This window comes from Gossypium raimondii, chromosome 2, assembly GCF_025698545.1.
Source record: "Gossypium raimondii isolate GPD5lz chromosome 2, ASM2569854v1, whole genome shotgun sequence".
Lineage (NCBI taxonomy): Eukaryota > Viridiplantae > Streptophyta > Magnoliopsida > Malvales > Malvaceae > Gossypium > Gossypium raimondii.
Genome location: NC_068566.1, coordinates 40876081 through 40894268, shown reverse-complemented (window position 1 = coordinate 40894268; position 18188 = coordinate 40876081). Strand labels below are relative to the sequence as shown.

Here is an 18188-nt window from a genome sequence, read left to right as displayed (position 1 = left end):
TATAGGGTTGTTTATTAGTAAGAGAAGTAATTTCAAACGAGCTACCCCTTGGTTATCGAGATGATAATGAGAGATTGGTTGTTAGGTGCGACATCGACAACTATAACTAGTTTATCAAAGAACACTAAAAACTATCTTTTCATTGGTGATAAAAATCACGAATCAAGCGAAGATATTACTTTTAGCTAGAGCTTTGTCATATTGATTTTCTTTTAACTTCTAATTATTGCTTTTTTGCTAAGTTCTAAATTTAGTTTTCTTTAGTTTTGGTTAAATTTTAAGTTTTCTTAACCCCCATTCATCTTTTATTTTATTAATATTTATTGAATAAATAGAACTATCATCGGTCTCTGTGGATTCAACTCTATTCACTGCTATCTGTAAATTTCTTTTTAAGTAGGAATTTAGTTTTGGTGGTTTCGACAACCGTATAAAGTGTCATTTGATGAGTATTTTGATTTTTTTTTATATTTTGTGGTGATTATATGAAATGAAATGAAAGAAAAAGAAGTGGACGCAAGAGGTGTTGAGAAGGAGAAACAAATAGAAAAAGCTTGAAGGAGGGTCAAAAAGAAGTTTTGTCAAGCCAATATTTGTAAATACTTTTTGAATTCTTCTTATCATATAAAGAAACTAGATGTAAGCTATACACTAATTTGATAGCTATGTAAATATTATAAACTTGATGATTACATATATAAACATATATTTAGAAGTTGAGAAACAAATTATGAGAAGTGTTAATATGAGCAAATTAGAGAAAGAATTCAAGTGTCATTTATGTGTGTTCCTTGATATGTGAAATAAGAGATTAAATTGTAAAGTGTGGAAGATTATTGTGTGGATATGAAAATTTGAAAATTAGTTTATATTTATAATGTAAATTGGGTTTATATTAGTGATAATGTCCATGTAGACAAGTCTTGAGTTTGTGGAATATAGATGGCATGAAATTAGGAATACTTAGCGTGCTCATGAATTTAGCACTTCGGTTCTCGCGTTTTAACACTTCTAGTGTTTTGCAAAAATCTAGCACTTACATATTCATGTATTTCATGATTACATTCTATATATCTTTGTTGTTCACATAAGTCCACTATGGTAAGTGAAAGTGTGCTAATTAATTAACCTTGTTGCTAATATGAATTTTTATCTTTGAATAAAAGTTTTTAATCATGTTAATCATATTTATGTACTTATAATTATTTTAGTTCAACTTGTTTTTAGTTAGAATTTTAATGAAAGGAGTTGGTTTGTATTAAAAATTAAATTTACCATAAATTAACAATCTTTGCATTAAGTGAAAATTTTAGCTAATTTAGCAACATTCAAGATGCATACTTCTTACATAAAACCTTGAAAAATGTAAATAGTTGCAATGATAAATTCTACACCCACTAAATTATATTATCACGGAGTAGTCATAATCAACTAGCAAGAACAAGAATTTCATCCAATTAATATTTGAATATAAACAATTTAGACTACACAAATATTAATAATTGTTTCGCTTTTGCAATTATTAACTTAAATAGAGCCGTATGAGACGTTATTTAATTAAAATGATGTTAAGTGTATAACCATTAACTTAACCTCCATCTTAAATATGTTCTCAATATGAGTCATTGCGAGATAATCTCAACATGAATCATATATGACTAGTTGTCCTCTTAAAGGAATCACACCTAATGAGCCCTCATGGTATTACTTATTGTAGGGTGTGGCCAGGGTAAAACTGGCTCAAAATATCATCAAGCTATCACTTATAGATCATTAATGGAGGCAATGAGTCTTATTTAGAGACCCTCTCCCACTCAATCTTTTATAAACATGCAAGGTTTTTTAATTCTAATTTTATGGATGAATGATTAAATGTATAGATAATATCAAGTGGCATTCTTTCCTAACCTAAATGACATGCTTAATCATATATGCACCACATGCTTATCAATTTCATTCAACATACAATCATACAAGATATTATCAATAACAAATTCACAATTGAAAATAAATTGAATCTGACTAGCCAAAGTTTCCATGGTTCCATCCAAAGAAAAAAACAATTGTAAAAGGATTACAAAGTCTTCCAAAAGCATACTTTGTGCCTTAAACTTTTCCAGATAATCTACCTACATAAATACTCCACACTAACTAATCTATTCTCGATTAAAACTTTGTTTTTCATCATAAACCAAAAGTTAAAACAAAAAATATTTCACTTCCCTTAGTTTTTGAACCTGCTATTTAATATCAGTTTTTTTCACGACGCCTGAAACTTTGGTCACGTGAAAAATCTAAAGTTTTTCATCAAATAAACTTTAGGAAGTCAATCCAAAATGTCTTGAACCAAAATATTGAATGTCGTTGTGTGTTGTAGTGCCTACCCCACACGTCAAGGCACCTATAGGGATCCTAGCGTATACGTTGTGACGCACGACCCATATGTTGTGGCACTTCGAGGGCACTTGACGCATGTGTAACAACACACAACCTACACGGTGCAATGCCCTTGGACGGTGAAAGCCCATGCTGTGACACTCCGCATGGACTTCTACCCATTTTTTATGATCTCGTACATGCTTTCTCTAAATATGATTTTTCCGTGATGTCCAAAACTTTGACCACATGAAAAATCTAAAGTTTTACATCAAACAGATTTCAAACACTAGAAAAAAAAAAACCTGTCATGCTAAAATTCAAAGTTCCCAAATATGTGTGCTGATTTGACCATTGAACCGGTATATCATATCCGTTTCGAATTTCGTCACAATATTCCTAGCCCGTTTTTGGCTTATAAGATTTTCTAATTGCTGAAAAATAAAAAACCTACATGGAGATGATAGTCTACAATCTAATTCTAGTAATCACAACTTTGGAAAAATTACATAACAACAATGATTATATAACAAAAAAAAAATCAATTCACTGATAACATGTTAATTTACATAACTTTTTGTGTTTAATTCGGTTAATCTTTGAATTGATCCCTGCTGAGTTTGTGCTTTTATGTTTTAATCTTGTCAGGGGTGCAATTGGGATGCTATGAGTCAAAAACGAGCAAAAAAAGACCAAATTGAAACACAGTCAATACAGTGAGGCCGAATAAAAAATGTGGAAAAAGCCAATGACTCATCAGATTCTTTTGACTTTGTAAAAGCCAAAATTAGAAAAAAAAAATCTTATTTTATTTTTTATTTAATTTTAATTATATGTTGAAGTGGTTGAAGCCAAAATTAGTAAATACCATGTATATAAATAGGCCTTTAATGTATTTAGGGAAGACACATTTAATTTTACATTTTGATTTTCATTTGGAATTAAAGAGGAATTATTCTTTTTCTTTTCTTCCGATTTGAGCGTGAGCATTTGTTACTTTCATTTCCATTTCTTTGTTCTTTCAAAATTCGTTTAGTTGCCTTCCAAGTCCTTTCCTTTCCCAATTTCCTCCATTATCTTCAAATCACCTTTCATAACCTACAAAGCATGATTAAATCATACTTCACTAAATTCCATCTTAAATATAGGCCGGTGTTCTTTCCGATCGGGAATCGTGAGATACGTATCCATACTAAAAATATTTCCAATCGGTATTCACATTTTTCCTAAGTATCGAGATTGACAATTTATCCCTTAAAGTTAACTTGATTTCAAGTCAAAAAGTGCACGTTGAGTTGGAGTCGTGTTTGCTAACAGTTGGAGAAACGAGTCGGTCGTACTGTATTCGGATCTCCAAGAACAAATCAAAGAAGAAGTGATCGGTTTAAACGACCCACACGATTGAGGCCATGAATTCGAGTTGGGTTCTTCAGAGCGTAAGGCTGTCGAAATCTTGAATCGGGAACACGTGTATCTCGATTAGATAATCGGTAAGGTTTGGTTTGCAGGTTGTACCGGGACCAGCTACGAGAGGAAGAATTGGTGGTTAGGACGTTCTTAACTGCTATAACCAGCTTATTGTTTGGAGGAAAAAATTAATTTTCAAGGATTGATTCAAAAATCTGGAATCCACCAAGTCTAAGGCTAAGGCTTATTATCTTTGATTTCAAAATCTGAATTTAATTTCTAATTTATTTAATTATTTATTTATGTTGTTTCAATTATTTAGTTTCTAAATATTTCAAAACTTCCCTGATTTATTTGTTTATTTTTCAGCAGGTCCGTTTAGAGTCGTAGGCACGACTATCAATACGATATAAATTCTGATCACAAGTTAAACGCGAAAGTTTATTATAACACCAATCCCTGTGGACTCGACCCTACTACCACTCTTTACTACTATTTAGAGTTATTTTGTAGGAATTATTTTTAGTGGTTTCAACACCCATCATTCGCATATATCTAACGAAAACATGCATAACATTAAGACCACTTTTTATCAATTTAATCAAACAAGAGAAAGAGGAATAAATTTGGTCTCCAATTTATACTAGTAGACATAACACATCTTGACTTTGATACCAATTACTTAAAAAATAGGTTATGAAAAACAAATTTAGCTACACAACAGAATTTCAAAATTTTACATAAAACAAGATATTGGTTGTGATATCTATAGTAAAAAATTTCATCAAGTTTAGTACTTGTCTTTCTAAGCTGAGTAGATTTGTCGAATCTTGGATCTAGCACCCAAATCCTTTTAACATTCAACTGAATAATCTTCTTTACTATTCTTGAACCCTCAAATGCTTAGAGAGTGGGCCTAATTTTAGAACTAAACATAGGATGAAAATTGAGACTCTCAAGTGGAAAAAGCCAACTTTCTCTAGGAAAAATCCAAAATAAAAACTTAATCTCACAAAATTAAATTATAATCGCCAGTGATTATTCAATTATAATCTCACAAATTTGAAGTACAAGTACTCACGGAAAATAGAATTTATTTGAGTTCAAAAAAATAACCCAAATCAAATTTTCACTAAAATTCGATAGAGTATGTAACATCCCCTTTTTTAGTGGTGTCAAGAATAGTAGTATTCGAGTTTGATTAAGAAATTTTAATATTTAGTTAGGTAATTAAGTAAAAGGACTAAATAATTAAAGCTGTAAAAGTTAGTGGTTATTAGTTAAAAGTAGTATAAAGCGTAAGTACTTGAATTGTTGGCCTTATATGGTAAGTAGACAATTATTAAATATAGTGGACGGTCATGGTTGTTAATTTGTGAAATTTTGAGTAATTTTTAAGGGCAAAAGGGTAATTAAGTTAAGTGTAAATTAAGTAAAAGAATTATCATCTTTCTTCTCTAAATTGCTGAAATTGAAAGGGGAAAGAACCACCACAGAAGGAGCTTTGTTCGGTTAGCTTGTTTTCATTACATGATCAAAAGACAAGTGGATCATTTGTTAATCGTGGGAAAAAGAAGGTCGTCAAGTAATCGTCTTCATTTTTGGGTAAATATCAGGGTTCGATAAGTTTCTATTAATGTCTGGGTTATAATTTGAAATTAATATTATTAACTGTACTTATATATATTGAGTTGTCACTATAGTGAATAATTAGATTTATAAGAAGTAGAAATGAATTTTTAAAAAGATTTCGATGGATCGAGTAAAAGCTTCATACGAGAAATTTCTGTATGAAAATATGTTCTGGACCGAGCTCCTGCATGTGTTACAGACTCGGGTTAACATAAGACTCGGATTTAGCCCGATTTAGCTATCCATTGTCGTTTAATATGTTTACCTAGCTCTGGCCAAGCTAGTTTATCTATGTTGTCACTAGTTTAACCCACAACGGTAACCTGACGCAACCAATCTGTACTTGACCGGTTATTACGAGCATTATATGTTTTTGGATTTACGTATTGAATACTTTTACAATGATCCATCGGAATAATAAAAGTGATCTAACACGAAATTGTTTCAATGAAATATAACAAGCTATGAATTCTGAGTATTTGTATGTTTAAATGTTACTGACCTTGAAATTCTGAATCATGTTGAAACAATGTTGAATTTCAATTAATTATATGCTCACAGTTGTTTAATGAACATAGAAAGTAGAGTATTGGTTTTTGTGGAAGCTTTCTAAGTACTTCTTATATTTACTTTCGTTATTATTTTTTTATGTAGACTTTGACCTTTTGGAGCACATTGTTTAGATAGTCGGAGCACACACACATCTTCCTTTATCACCTTATAGTAGATTTTGAAGTCATGACTTTTGGTTAAACATGGCATGTAATTAGAGTGTTGTTATACAAATGTGTGAACATGATTTAAGACCTTGTTATTATATAATCTTAATACTAGTTTAGTGTTTATAGTAACATTATAGGTGTCTTTTGATAATATTTGAAGCAGCTCATGATGGTTTTGTTTTGGGTGTAATGGATAATATGAAGATAAATTGTATAGTTTAGTTGAACTATCATGGATGAATGTGATTTGTTTAGTTTTTGAAATGTGGTGTCAATGATGGTACATTGGTTAGTTGTATAGGTGATCGAATGGATAAATTATTGTCTTTTGTGGTAAAGTAACTTTTTGGCATGAATTGAATATGCTAAGATAAGATTTTTACCATTTTTGAGATAAGTATCGATACTTTGGCATATGGTATTAATACTTGACTAAATGAATAGTATCTAAATAAAACAAAATGTCAAAATGGTATCAATTTTAATTTGAGTATCAATACTGTAATAAGGCCCAATCGGCCTGGCTCCAAACAAAACAAAAAAACAGCCCAAACCAACAAACAAATACAAACCCGAGCCCAATACAGCAAAACAAAAAAAAACAAAAGAGGAAAACCCTAGTCAGATCGCCTCGGCAAGAATAGCAACCCTTACGTCGCGCCTAACGCCCGATTGCTGTCGACGTTTGAATCGACCACCCCACGCGCGCCGTTTGCTCCACTTTCACCTGCGAATACTGACTCAAAGAGTCCGAAGGGAAAAAACAAGCAAAATAATTTTATTTTCTATTCTTTTTTTCGGTCTATAAAAGACCATTTTTAATATGTAAAGGGGGGACTGAAAAAAAAGGCAAAGAAATAGGAAAATACAGAGAATCTTGAATACAAAGTGTTTTTTTAAGGTGATTTGCGTTTTATTTTCTCAGTCTATTTTGTTTTATTTTATTTTATCAAAAAACAAAGGAAAGAAACTTACCTTCGGAGCCCATCGCGCTGCATCTCCGATCAATGAAAAAATGCGAGAGACGGTTCTATGGCGGTGCAAGGAAGTTAGGGGAAACCCTAGCAGAGCAAAAGAGGCCCCTTTTACTTTTTTTTCTTTTCAATCTGATGTAAGTGATGTTTTTGAGAAAAATTTGTTTTAAACTAAAGGACAAAACGACGCCGTTTTATCCAGGCTTTGGCCCGCGCGGTGACCCGACCCGGAGGGGAGGATCCGCGCGTTCTGGTCGAATGGGAAATTTGTGCGAATGGTCCCTGCTGGCTGCGACGCGCTTCAGTCAAGCCCCTTTTGTTTTTTTTTTGAAATTTAGGCCGCATATTTCTTTTTTGTTTCAATTGGGTCCCTCGCTGCGCAGCGCATTGGAAGGATGGGATAATTTCCCTTTTGGTCCTCCATTGTTCTGCAGCGCATTCGAGTGGGCCCATTTTTAAAATTTTATTCTAAATTACCCCATTGCTTCGTTTTTAACTCGTTTAATTCATTTTTTGTTTTTATCATAATTATGCTATATCATTTTTATTTTATCCTATTTATTGTTATTATTAATATTATTATTATTATTATATCGCCTATCTTAATGTTTAATTAATACATATATGTTTTTAAGTTTTCATGAGCACATGCATTCATACATTTTTTAAACCTTTTTTACCGCTTTTTAACTTTCTCATACTTTATATTCTATATATATACTTATACGTTTTTAAAATAGATACATATATGCATACATATTTTAGTTCTTATATACACATATTTCATATATTTTATATATTCTGCTCCCATAGTTTTTATAAATAAATATGTCGACATATATGTGTATATGCCTACATTTTCTAATTCATATGCATTTTTTACATATACATGTTTTTAGAAATTATTATAAATTTTGTTTTTATTTGTACACTTATATGTGCATTAACGTATGTACATTTTTATTTTTTACAATTTTCATATTCACCCATACATGCATTTTTATATATATTGCATTCCATCTTTTTATATGTATTATCGTATGTGTGTTAAATATATGTGTATACATATCTGCAAATTTACTCTGTACTTGTATATGTATTTGTAAATATTTATTCATATATGTTTTAAATTAAAGTATCTGCCACATAATTGTACGTTGAGGTTTTCAACATGCCTTTTAGATTTTTTTTTGGTTTTATCAAAGCCTTAAAATCAATTTTTCTCAATTCATAAGTTTTTGTGAATAAAAAACAATATTCAAGGTTTTGGGATTTTCGAGGAAAATTGAGCCCTAACGTATTGGGTTCCGATTTTCTTTGCTGATTTTAAATGACCGAGAATATTCTTTATTCAAAATGCATGAGCATAAAAATCATTTTTGGGAACTTAACTTGCCGTGCCCTAACGTATTGGGTGTGACCTGTTACTTTCTCAAAATGAATATTTTTACATAAAATAAAAGTGATATTCAAAGTTCGGGGATTATGAGGAATTGTACCCTAACGTATTGGGACTCGATTTCTTTACATGACTTGAACAATTGATTATCCTTTTTCAAATTTCATCATTTGAGTTGATTTTAAAATCTTTTTAACCTTCGACACTAAGACATTAAATGATCTATTTGGTACCGATTTTGGGCGTTACGAGGGTGCTAACCCTTCCTCGTGCGTAACTGACTCCCGGACTCGTTTTCTCAAAATTCGTAGACCAAAATAATTTTTAAGGTGAGCCGATCACACCTTAATAAAGGATCGGTGGTGACTCCAGTTTTACTTTTAAAGTCGACAACTAAATTTTTGTTTTCCAAAAAATGGTTTCGACAGCTTGGCGACTCCATTGAGGACTTTGAGAGTCGAGCCATAAACTGATTACATATGTCTTTGTGTCAAAAATCAAAAGTTTTTTTTTTAAAAAATTGCATAAGTTCCCTTCGCATTCATTTTTTTTATCTTGGTATGTTGGTAACTTTGCATTTGCATCTTGCATTTTACCCTTTAAGTGGGAGCGTGAAACTAGTCCTTCGTGAGGTTTTCACCTCCGTGCAGGGTAGTGGACCGCTTTCGGGATACATCCGTACCTATATCTTCGTGAGATTTTCATCTCCGTGCAGCCATAGGGAAATGTATCCCCTTGAACTGAACTCGATCCATATGAGCCTATAATGGGTGAGGATTGAGGAATCTGCTAGTTCGGGTACCCTTACTCTAGAAACTAAACCTCATATAGTGAGCTTTAGGAACTTGACCTAGGTAGAACTATCCCAAACCCTAGTGGATTCCAGATTAAGTGTTTCCTGCTATTTCATGCTTGTATTGGATTATATCTCTAGATGTGATACTGACTTGGGTTTCTTTTGTTTTGATTGCATGACATCATGATTGCATAGCATTTCATCCTAAAAGGGCGTTAGTTCATATTCGGTTGCTAAATAGAAAACTTATCATGGATAAAGGGTTTCTTGATAAGGTGGAAGATAATGCGACTGTCCAAACTTGGTCTGAGACAACACAGCAAGAGAAATGTGATAGTTTGGCCGAGGGATATGTGTCAGAGTTGTGGGACTTCACTCGTGTTAGTGTGACTCACAATAGCCTACATGAGCTAAAGGAAATTTGGGAAAAGTGGAATGATGAGGTTAAACAGCTCTTCTACTCTAGCTATGGAGACCTACCTTACTTGCTCGACTTAAAGGTGGATAAGCACTTGTTTCGTGCCTTAGCCCAATTTTGGAATCCTGCTTATAGTTGCTTTACCTTTGGAAAAGTCGACTTAGTGCCTACGGTGGAGGAATATACGACCTTGCTTCGTTGTTCGAAGATCCAAGTAGATAAAGCCTACTCGAGAGCTGCTAATGTTCCAACCTTTTTGAAGAAATTGATGAATATTACGGGGATGAGTGAGCAATGGGTCGTAGCACGAATCAAACAAAAGGGAGATAGTAAATGCATTCCTTGGAAGAACCTGAAGGATTTAATTCTGGCACACCCGGATACGAGGAAGAGGGTTGATGTTTTTGCCTTGGGTATTTATGGTTTAGTTATTTTTCCCAAAGCCTTGGGACATGTTGATGAAGCAGTCACTGATCTTTTCGACCATCTTGACAAGGGGGTTACACCGGTTCCAGCAATTTTGGCAGAAACCTTCAGATCTCTGAATGAATGTCGAAGAGTAGGTGAAGGAAGATTCGTTGGATGTGCGCAGCTTCTCTTGGCATGGTTTCACAGTCACTTCTGGAAGGCTGATAAATTTTCCTATCGAGTTTTTTCTTAAACTTATTCGCCTTTGAAAGAAATAGTGGCGATACCGAGGCAAGATGGTGTTTTAGAAGAAAGATGGATTACAATTCTTCAGAATCTTCAAGAGGAGAACATCGAGTGGAGAGCTCCTTGGATGCTGTCAGATGAGATCTTGTATAGGTGTGGAGATTTCAATTGGGTCCCTCTACTTGGGATTTAGGGAGCTATTGGCTATGCAATCACATCGGCATCGAGACAAGATAGATCGAGGCAGTTCGTACCTACAACCCAAGGATTAGCTCAAAGTGAATTCTCGTATAAGTGTGATGGTTACAAGAAGAAGATTCGAGAAATGACAAATGCTTGGAGGCAGACTCGACGAATGAAGAGATTGGCAGTAGGTCCATCGACGACTCTTGAATATATCAAGTGGCTAGGTAGGAGGGTCAATGATAATATACCTGCTGTAGGTCGAGGAGACAATCAATCAGTAGAAAAACATGTCCATGTGGTCCCTTCTGAGCTAGAAATTATAAAGCAGGATTTTGAAAGAAGAAACTCAGAGCTCGAAAGGAAGATAGAGCAAATGGAAGAGAAGAAGATGAATTTAAAGTTGGACATAGATGTTCAAAAGCTGGAATTCGAAGGCCTGAGAAAAGAAAAGCGCAAAGCCGATGAAGATTTGAATAGCTTGAAGACGGATTATAAGAGACTACGTATGTCAGTGAGAACTGCTGGGTTGGGAAAAACCTCAGAGCAGTGACGTCAAGAAGTTCAAGAAGAAAAGGTCAAGGTTGATAGGTGGGAAAAGAGATTTCAGGAGGCTCAAAAGCAAAATAAGTCCTTTGAGAGGAGTTTGTCAGAAAGCCAGAATGAAAAAGATGAATTAAAAGCTAGGGTGGCCGAACTGGAGGAAACTATTCATCAATATCGAAATCGCAATGTGGTGATGGAGTTGCAATCAAGCTTGAGCAAGATCGAACAGATGAAGAGAACAATATAAGGATTAGAGATGGCATTGCAGAACTGTGAAGCCAAGATTGAACATCTGGAAGCAAATGAAGATCATCAAAGTGAACAGCTTCACTATCTCCAGGATCAAGTTGCAAGAAGGGATCACATTATGGGAGAGGCTGTGGTTCAGATTCAAGGGGTAGCTGAGCACCTGCAGACTTTAGCAATACAAGCTGATATACTAACTGTGAAGTATGAATCAGAATCAGATCAGGGGCAGAAGTTGGCATCATTACTTAGGGAGATTAAAGTTTTAAGTGTTAGGGCAAAGCCTTATTTATAGCCATTTTATGTAAAGAAATTTTTCCTCTAGTAAAGTTTTTTGATTGGAATTGAATTATAATTAACGACTTTTTTGCAATTATCTCATGCATCACATCATATGCATTAGCATCGCATTATATGCATTATAGACCTTTATTCAATCCTAATAAGTCGAAATCACTGCTCAGTTAACCTGGAAACCAACCAACCAACCCAACACCGATACGGCACTCGAGCAAAGACAAAAGATATGGATCAGAGATTGGAAAAACTCGAACAGTGTCGGAAGGAGATGCAAGACCGACTTCAGCTACAGGTACAGGAGCAGTTAGACAGGATAAAACAAGAGATGTCTGAGAAGATGCGAGAATCCCAAGAAGATATAGTGGCAAAGTTAACCCAACTGATAACTAAGGGAAGTGATAAAGGAAAGGGCCCCATGGCAAATGTCGATGAGGGAAATGATGATGAACCTCTCTATCCTCCAGGTTTCACCCCTCCGCATATGCGAACTCAGGCTGAATACCAGCGTAAATCTACTGTCACCATCATGCCGCAGCAATTTCGGGCTGGTGTTTCGAACTTCCAAGCTAGACCAGGATCTAATCCCAAAAATAATCCTATTAACTCTGCGATTCCTGACTTTGATGAAGTGGTTGAGAAGGAAAGAGTGAAGGAGGAGTTACCGAGACAGTTAGAGGAAAGATGGAAGTGGCTCGAGGAGACGTTCAAGGCAATGAATGTTGCTGAAAGTTATCGAGGCACTGATGCCAAAGAGCTGAGCTTAGTCCCGGACTTGGTGCTCCCTCATAAGTTTAAGATGCCGGAATTCGAAAAGTACAATGGGACAAGTTGCCCAGAAGCTCATATCACCATGTTCTGCAGACGAATGGTGGGATATGTTAACAATGACTAACTCTTGATACATTGTTTCCAAGACAGCCTTGCAGGGGCAGCATCCAAATGGTACAATCAGTTGAGTCGTGCCACGATTGGTTCATGGAGGGACTTGGCACAATCGTTCATGAAACAATATAGTCATGTGACAGACATGGCTCCTGATAGAATCACCCTTCAAAACGTGGAGAAGAAGCCGAGTGAAAGCTTTAGACAGTACGTACAGAGATGGAGGGAGGTCGCGGTCCAAGTTCAGCCATCGCTCTTGGAAAAGGAAATGACCATGTTGTTCATTAACACCCTGAAGGCACCGTTCATTACACATATGCTAAGAAGTGCCACAAAAAGCTTTCCTAACATAGTCATGATTGAGAATGCCATCAGGAGTGGGAAGATCGATGCGGGAGAGAGTAACAGAAGATCGGCTTCAAAGAGGAAGGAAAACGAGGTGAACAATGCGAGCATGTACAACAAGGGTTACTCGAAGTCAGTAACAGTGAGTCAGCCAGGAAAAGTGGCTGCCAATCAGCAAAGCTCGTCGAGACAAGAGGTCGGTACAAGGCGAAATACTGAGAGGCTTCAATTCATGCCAATTCCTATGTCGTACAGCGAACTGTACCGAAACTTATTTGATGCACACGTGGTTTCCCCTTTCTATCTGAAGCCCTTGTGACCCCCGTATCCCAAATGGTACGATACGAATGCACAGTACAACTATAATGCGGGAACAACAGGGCATTCCATAGAAAACTGTACGACCTTTAAGAAGTTGGTTGAAAGGCTCATTGGTATGGGTATTGTAAAATTTGATGAAGCGACTAAGGTAGAAAATCCGTTATCGAACCACACTGACAATGGGGTAAATATGATAGGCGAAGACAGAAGAATCAAGGCAGACATTACGGATGTGAAAACTCCTTTGAGATGGGTCTGGAAGGAGATGGTAAAAAGGGGACTAATCGTCTCAGAAGGAAGCTGTGAAAGGAGGGGGAACTACTGCGAGTTCCACCATGAAATGGGGCATGAAATCCAGGAATGTACGGAGTTCAGGGCCATGGTACAGGGTATGATGGATAATAATGAGATGGAATTCTGTGAAGGAGTTCAGAGGGAGAGTCATATATGCGCGTCAGAGTCGGCATTGGGAGTTCTAAAGGCTAACCATCCTGTGGTTATCATCTCGAGGCCTAAGAACAATGAGGCTGGGGCACGAGTAACACCAAAGGTTATCATTCAAAAGCCGACAGTGATTGCATATAAGGACAACAAGCAGGTTCCCTGGAATTACGATTGTAATGTGACAATCCCGGGGAAGGAGGATGTAATCAGTAAGAGGGATCAGGATGAGGGTTCCTATACTCGTAGTGGAAAGCACTATGATCAGATGAAAGCTCGAGTAGTTCCGAGAAAAGCTTTGGAAGAAAAGAAAGAGAATGTACTCGAACCTGAACTATTGGTTAATGAACCAATAAGAGAGGAAGAAGCTAGAGAGTTCTTGAAGTTCCTAAAGTATAGCGAGTACAGTGTGGTGGAACAACTGCACCAACAACCAGCTCGCATATATGTGCTAGCTTTACTCTTGAACTCGGAGGGACATCGAAATGCACTACTGAAGGTGCTAAATGAAACTTATGTGGCCGACGATATCTCTGTTAACAAGTTGGATCGACTGGTCGGCAATATAAACGCTGATAACTTCATCTCCTTTAGCGATGATGAAATACCACCTGGGGGTATGGGATCTACTAGAGCTTTACACATCACTGCAAGGTGTAAAGGGTGCATATTACCAGGAGTTCTGGTAGACAACGGGTCAGCACTGAATGTATTGCCTCTATCCACGCTCAACAGGCTACCTGTGGATAGTTCACATATGAAGTCGTGCCAGAATGTGGTGAGAGCATTTGATGGCACCGAGAGGAAAGTCATGGGAAGAATTGACATACCCTTGTTAATTGGCCCAACTATCTATGAGGTAGATTTCTTGGTTATGGACATCAAGCCTTCTTACAGTTGCCTATTAGGAAGGCCATGGATTCATTCAGCAGGAGCGGTACCGTCATCGTTACATCAAAAACTGAAGCTGGTGTCAGAAGGTCGGCTAGTGACGATAAATGCTGAAGAAGATATCATTGCATCTGTGACCAACGATGCGCCTTATTTGGAAATAAGTGATGATGCAATCGAGTGCTCTTTCCGTTCCTTGGAGTTCGTAAATGCAACATTCATCCTTGAGGGAAACAAGATCCCGTTGCGGAGAATATCAAAGACCACAAAGATGGGTCTGCAATTGACAGTTGGAAAGGGAGCTTTGCCGAGAAAAGGATTGGGGAAGTATCTTCAGGGCCGAGTTGAGGCTCTAGTGTTGAAAGACAAGCAGGACCGTTTTGGCTTAGGATACAAGCCAGATGCTAGGCAGAAGAGGATAGAGCAAGAAAAGAAGCGAGCGAAAAGAAGGGCTCGTTTGACAGGTGATGAAGTCAAATGGGAGCCTATGACCTTTCCTCACCTATCCAAGACTTTTGTATCGGGAGGATTCATCTATCAAGGAATGCTAGGTGTCGAAAGTATTAACACGGAGTTAAAAAGTATTCATGCCGTGTATGAAGAAGCGACGGGAGGAGAAACATTGCAGGATATTCAACCTTACGAACCGGGAAGTGTACTAAACAACTGGACTGCAGAAGAAATACCTGTAGTTTTTAGGATTTCCTCAGAGTAATGTCCAGAACACCCTTATTGCTTTTAGCCTAGAAGTGATAAGGATTCTTTTGTGAAATAGGCTCATGTCCAAAAAAAATCGTTATTTTAATAAAGTTCATTTCTGCAGTCATTTTTGGAGCAAATCTTTCTTTCCATAAGAGCAGTTATTTTGAATTTCTCTCAAACTACACTTGCATTTCATTCATGACCATATTGCACCAAACAAATTCCTGAATCCATATTGTTTTTCATAACAGGGCCTATGATATCAATGATACGAATGTCACTATTACAAATTTAGAGTCTCCTTTTGAACGAAACATGTGTTTAGAAGGATCGCATGATTTTGAAGATGACGAAGACTGTGGTTTGTCACCTGACTTGTTGAAGATGGTAGAAAGGGCTGAGAAACAAATCCTACCTCACAGGGAATCAATAGAAATTGTGAGCTTGGAGGAAGGAAAGGAGGTGAAGATTGGATCTGATGTTTCTGAAAAGACAAGACAAGACCTCATCGAATTACTCCGAGAGTTCAAGGACGTGTTTGCATGGTCGTACCAGGATATGTCGGGGTTAAGTACTGACATTGTAGTCCATCGCCTTCTTATAAGAGAAGATTGTAAGCTAGTGCAGCAAAAGCTTAGAAGGATGAGGCCTGATATCGTGTTGAAGATAAAAGAAGAGGTCCAGAAGCAGTTTGATACCGGGTTTCTGCAAGAAGTCAAGTATTCTGAGTGGGTGGCCAACATCGTACCAGTTCCAAAGAAAGATGGGAAAGTACGAATGTGTGTGGATTACAGGGATTTGAACAAGGCTAGTCCAAAAGACAATTTCCCATTACCTCACATCGACACATTGGTAGACAATACGGCGGGCTTTTCATTGTTTTCCTTCATGGATGGTTTTTCTGGGTATAATCAGATAAAGATGCATCTCGAGGACATGAGAAAGACTACGTTCATTACGTTATGGGGGACGTTTTGTTATAAAGTGATGCCGTTTGGATTAAAGAATGCGGGAGCGACATACCAAAGAGCCATGGTAGCCTTGTTCCATTATATGATGCATAAGGAGATCGAGGTTTATGTTGACGATATGATCACGAAATCTAAAACAGAGGAGGAACATGTGCAGGTCTTGAGAAAGTTATTCTGAAGATTGAGAAAGTTCCAGCTCAAGCTTAATCCAGCGAAGTGCACTTTTAGGGCTAGGTCAGGAAAATTGCTAGGCTTCATAGTCAGTGAAAAGAGAATCGAGATTGACCCAGACAAAGTCAAGGCAATACGAGACTTACCTCTACCTCGCACTCAGAAAGAAGTTCGAGGTTTCCTCGAAAGACTGAATTACATCGCTAGGTTCATTTCACAACTAACTGAGAAATGTGACCCTATATTTCGTCTTTTGAAGAAACATAACCCTGGTACTTGGGATGAAGAATGCAAAAAAGCTTTCAACAAGGTGAAGCAGTATTTGTCTAATACTCCAGTGCTGTCACCACCTAGCCCGGATAGGTCGCTGATATTGTATTTGATAGTATTTGATAATTCCATGGGATGTGTGCTAGGCCAGCATGATGAAACGGGGAGAAAAGAAAGGGCAATATATCATCTTAGCAAGAAATTCACTGATTGTGAAATGAGATATTCGCCCATTGAGAAGTTGTGTTGTGCCCTGATTTGGACAACCCGAAGATTAAGGCAGTATATGTTATACCATATGACTTGGCTAATTTCAAAGTTAGACCCGTTAAAGTATATGATAGAGTCGACTGCTTTGAATGGGAGGATGGCCCGGTGGCAGATTCTACTGTCTGAATTCGATATCGTCTATGTGAGTCAAAAAGCTGTAAAAGGGAGCGCAATAGCTGACTTTCTGGCTAGCAGGGCTTTGGAAGATTACGAACTGTTAAGCTTTGATTTTCTGAATGAGGACTTGTTGTATGTAGCCGCTATTGAAAAAAATCCCCAAGAAGGTCACAGTTGGAAGCTAAACTTTGATGGAGCCTCGAACGCTGTGGGCAATGGAATTGGGGCAGTCCTGGTGTCCCCGATTGGTGATCATTATCCTTTCACTTGCAAATTAGATTTTGATTGTACAAACAACATGGCAGAATACGAAGCATGCATCATGGGTATTCGTGCAGCTATAGAGCGAAGAATCAAAGTGCTAGAGGTCTATGGAGATTTAGCATTGGTGATATATCAGCTCAAGGGTGAATGGGAAACGAAGGATCCCAAATTAGTTAATTATCGAAATTTGGTCCTTGAATTGATTAAGGAGTTTGAGGACATCACTTTTTGCTATCTCCCACGAGATGAGAACTAGATGGCCGATGCACTAGCTACTTTGGCCTCCATGATCAAGGTTAACAGACATGAGGATATGAAGCCAATCCAAATGAGTATCTATGAAGACCCGACTCATTGTTACAATATTGAAAAAGGAGAAATTGATGATAGTCATTGGTATCAAGATATACTACGATATGTGAAAAATCGTGAGTACCCTGGCCAGGCAACGCAGAATGAAAAGAGAACTCTGAGAAGACTAGCCATTGATTACGTCTTAGATGGGGAGATCTTATACAGGAGGGGAAAAGATCAGGTACTGTTAAGATGTGTGGACGCCGTGAAAGCAAAGAAAATCCTGGAGGAAGTCCATGAGGGCATCTGTGGAACGCATGCCAATGGGTTCACAATGGCTAGACAGATTATGAGATTCGGGTATTACTGGTCCACCATAGAAGGGGATTGCATAATTACTCCAAAAAGTACCATAAATGTCAAATCTATGGTGATAAAATGCACGCACCTCCTTCGCCTCTTCATGTCATGACTTCTCCATGGCCTTTCTCCATGTGGGGTATGGATGTCATCGGGCCAATATCGCCGAAGGTTTCAAATGGGCATCGTTTCATATTTGTGGTTATTGATTACTTCACCAAATGGGTAGAAGCTGC

At 37.0% G+C, this 18188-nt stretch overlaps 2 protein-coding genes across 2 annotated transcripts; both read left to right on the top strand.

The window, feature by feature from the left end:
• The first annotated feature begins 13316 nt into the window (after window positions 1–13316).
• LOC105789693 (uncharacterized) lies at window positions 13317–15248 on the top strand. Its single transcript, XM_012617059.2, has one exon. The coding sequence runs from the start codon at window positions 13317–13319 to the stop codon at window positions 15246–15248; it is 1932 nt and encodes a 643-aa protein (XP_012472513.2).
• Window positions 15249–15793: 545 nt separating this feature from the next.
• Window positions 15794–17554, top strand: LOC105789692 (uncharacterized). Its single transcript, XM_012617058.1, has 3 exons — window positions 15794–16006; window positions 16637–16825; window positions 16967–17554. Exons 1-3 carry the CDS (start codon window positions 15794–15796, stop codon window positions 17552–17554), a joined length of 990 nt encoding a protein of 329 aa, XP_012472512.1.
• The last annotated feature ends 634 nt before the right edge of the window (window positions 17555–18188 follow it).

Coding starts and splice junctions, on each gene's coding strand:
- LOC105789693 (XM_012617059.2), top strand. CDS start 13,317: ATGGGTATTGTAAAATTTGATGAAGCGACTAAGGTAGAAAATCCGTTA.
- LOC105789692 (XM_012617058.1), top strand. CDS start 15,794: ATGTCGGGGTTAAGTACTGACATTGTAGTCCATCGCCTTCTTATAAGA. Junction 16,007..16,636: donor TTCCAAAGAAAGATGGGAAA/GTACGAATGTGT, acceptor CGTCTTTTGAAG/AAACATAACCCTGGTACTTG. Junction 16,826..16,966: donor AAACGGGGAGAAAAGAAAGG/GCAATATATCAT, acceptor CTAATTTCAAAG/TTAGACCCGTTAAAGTATAT.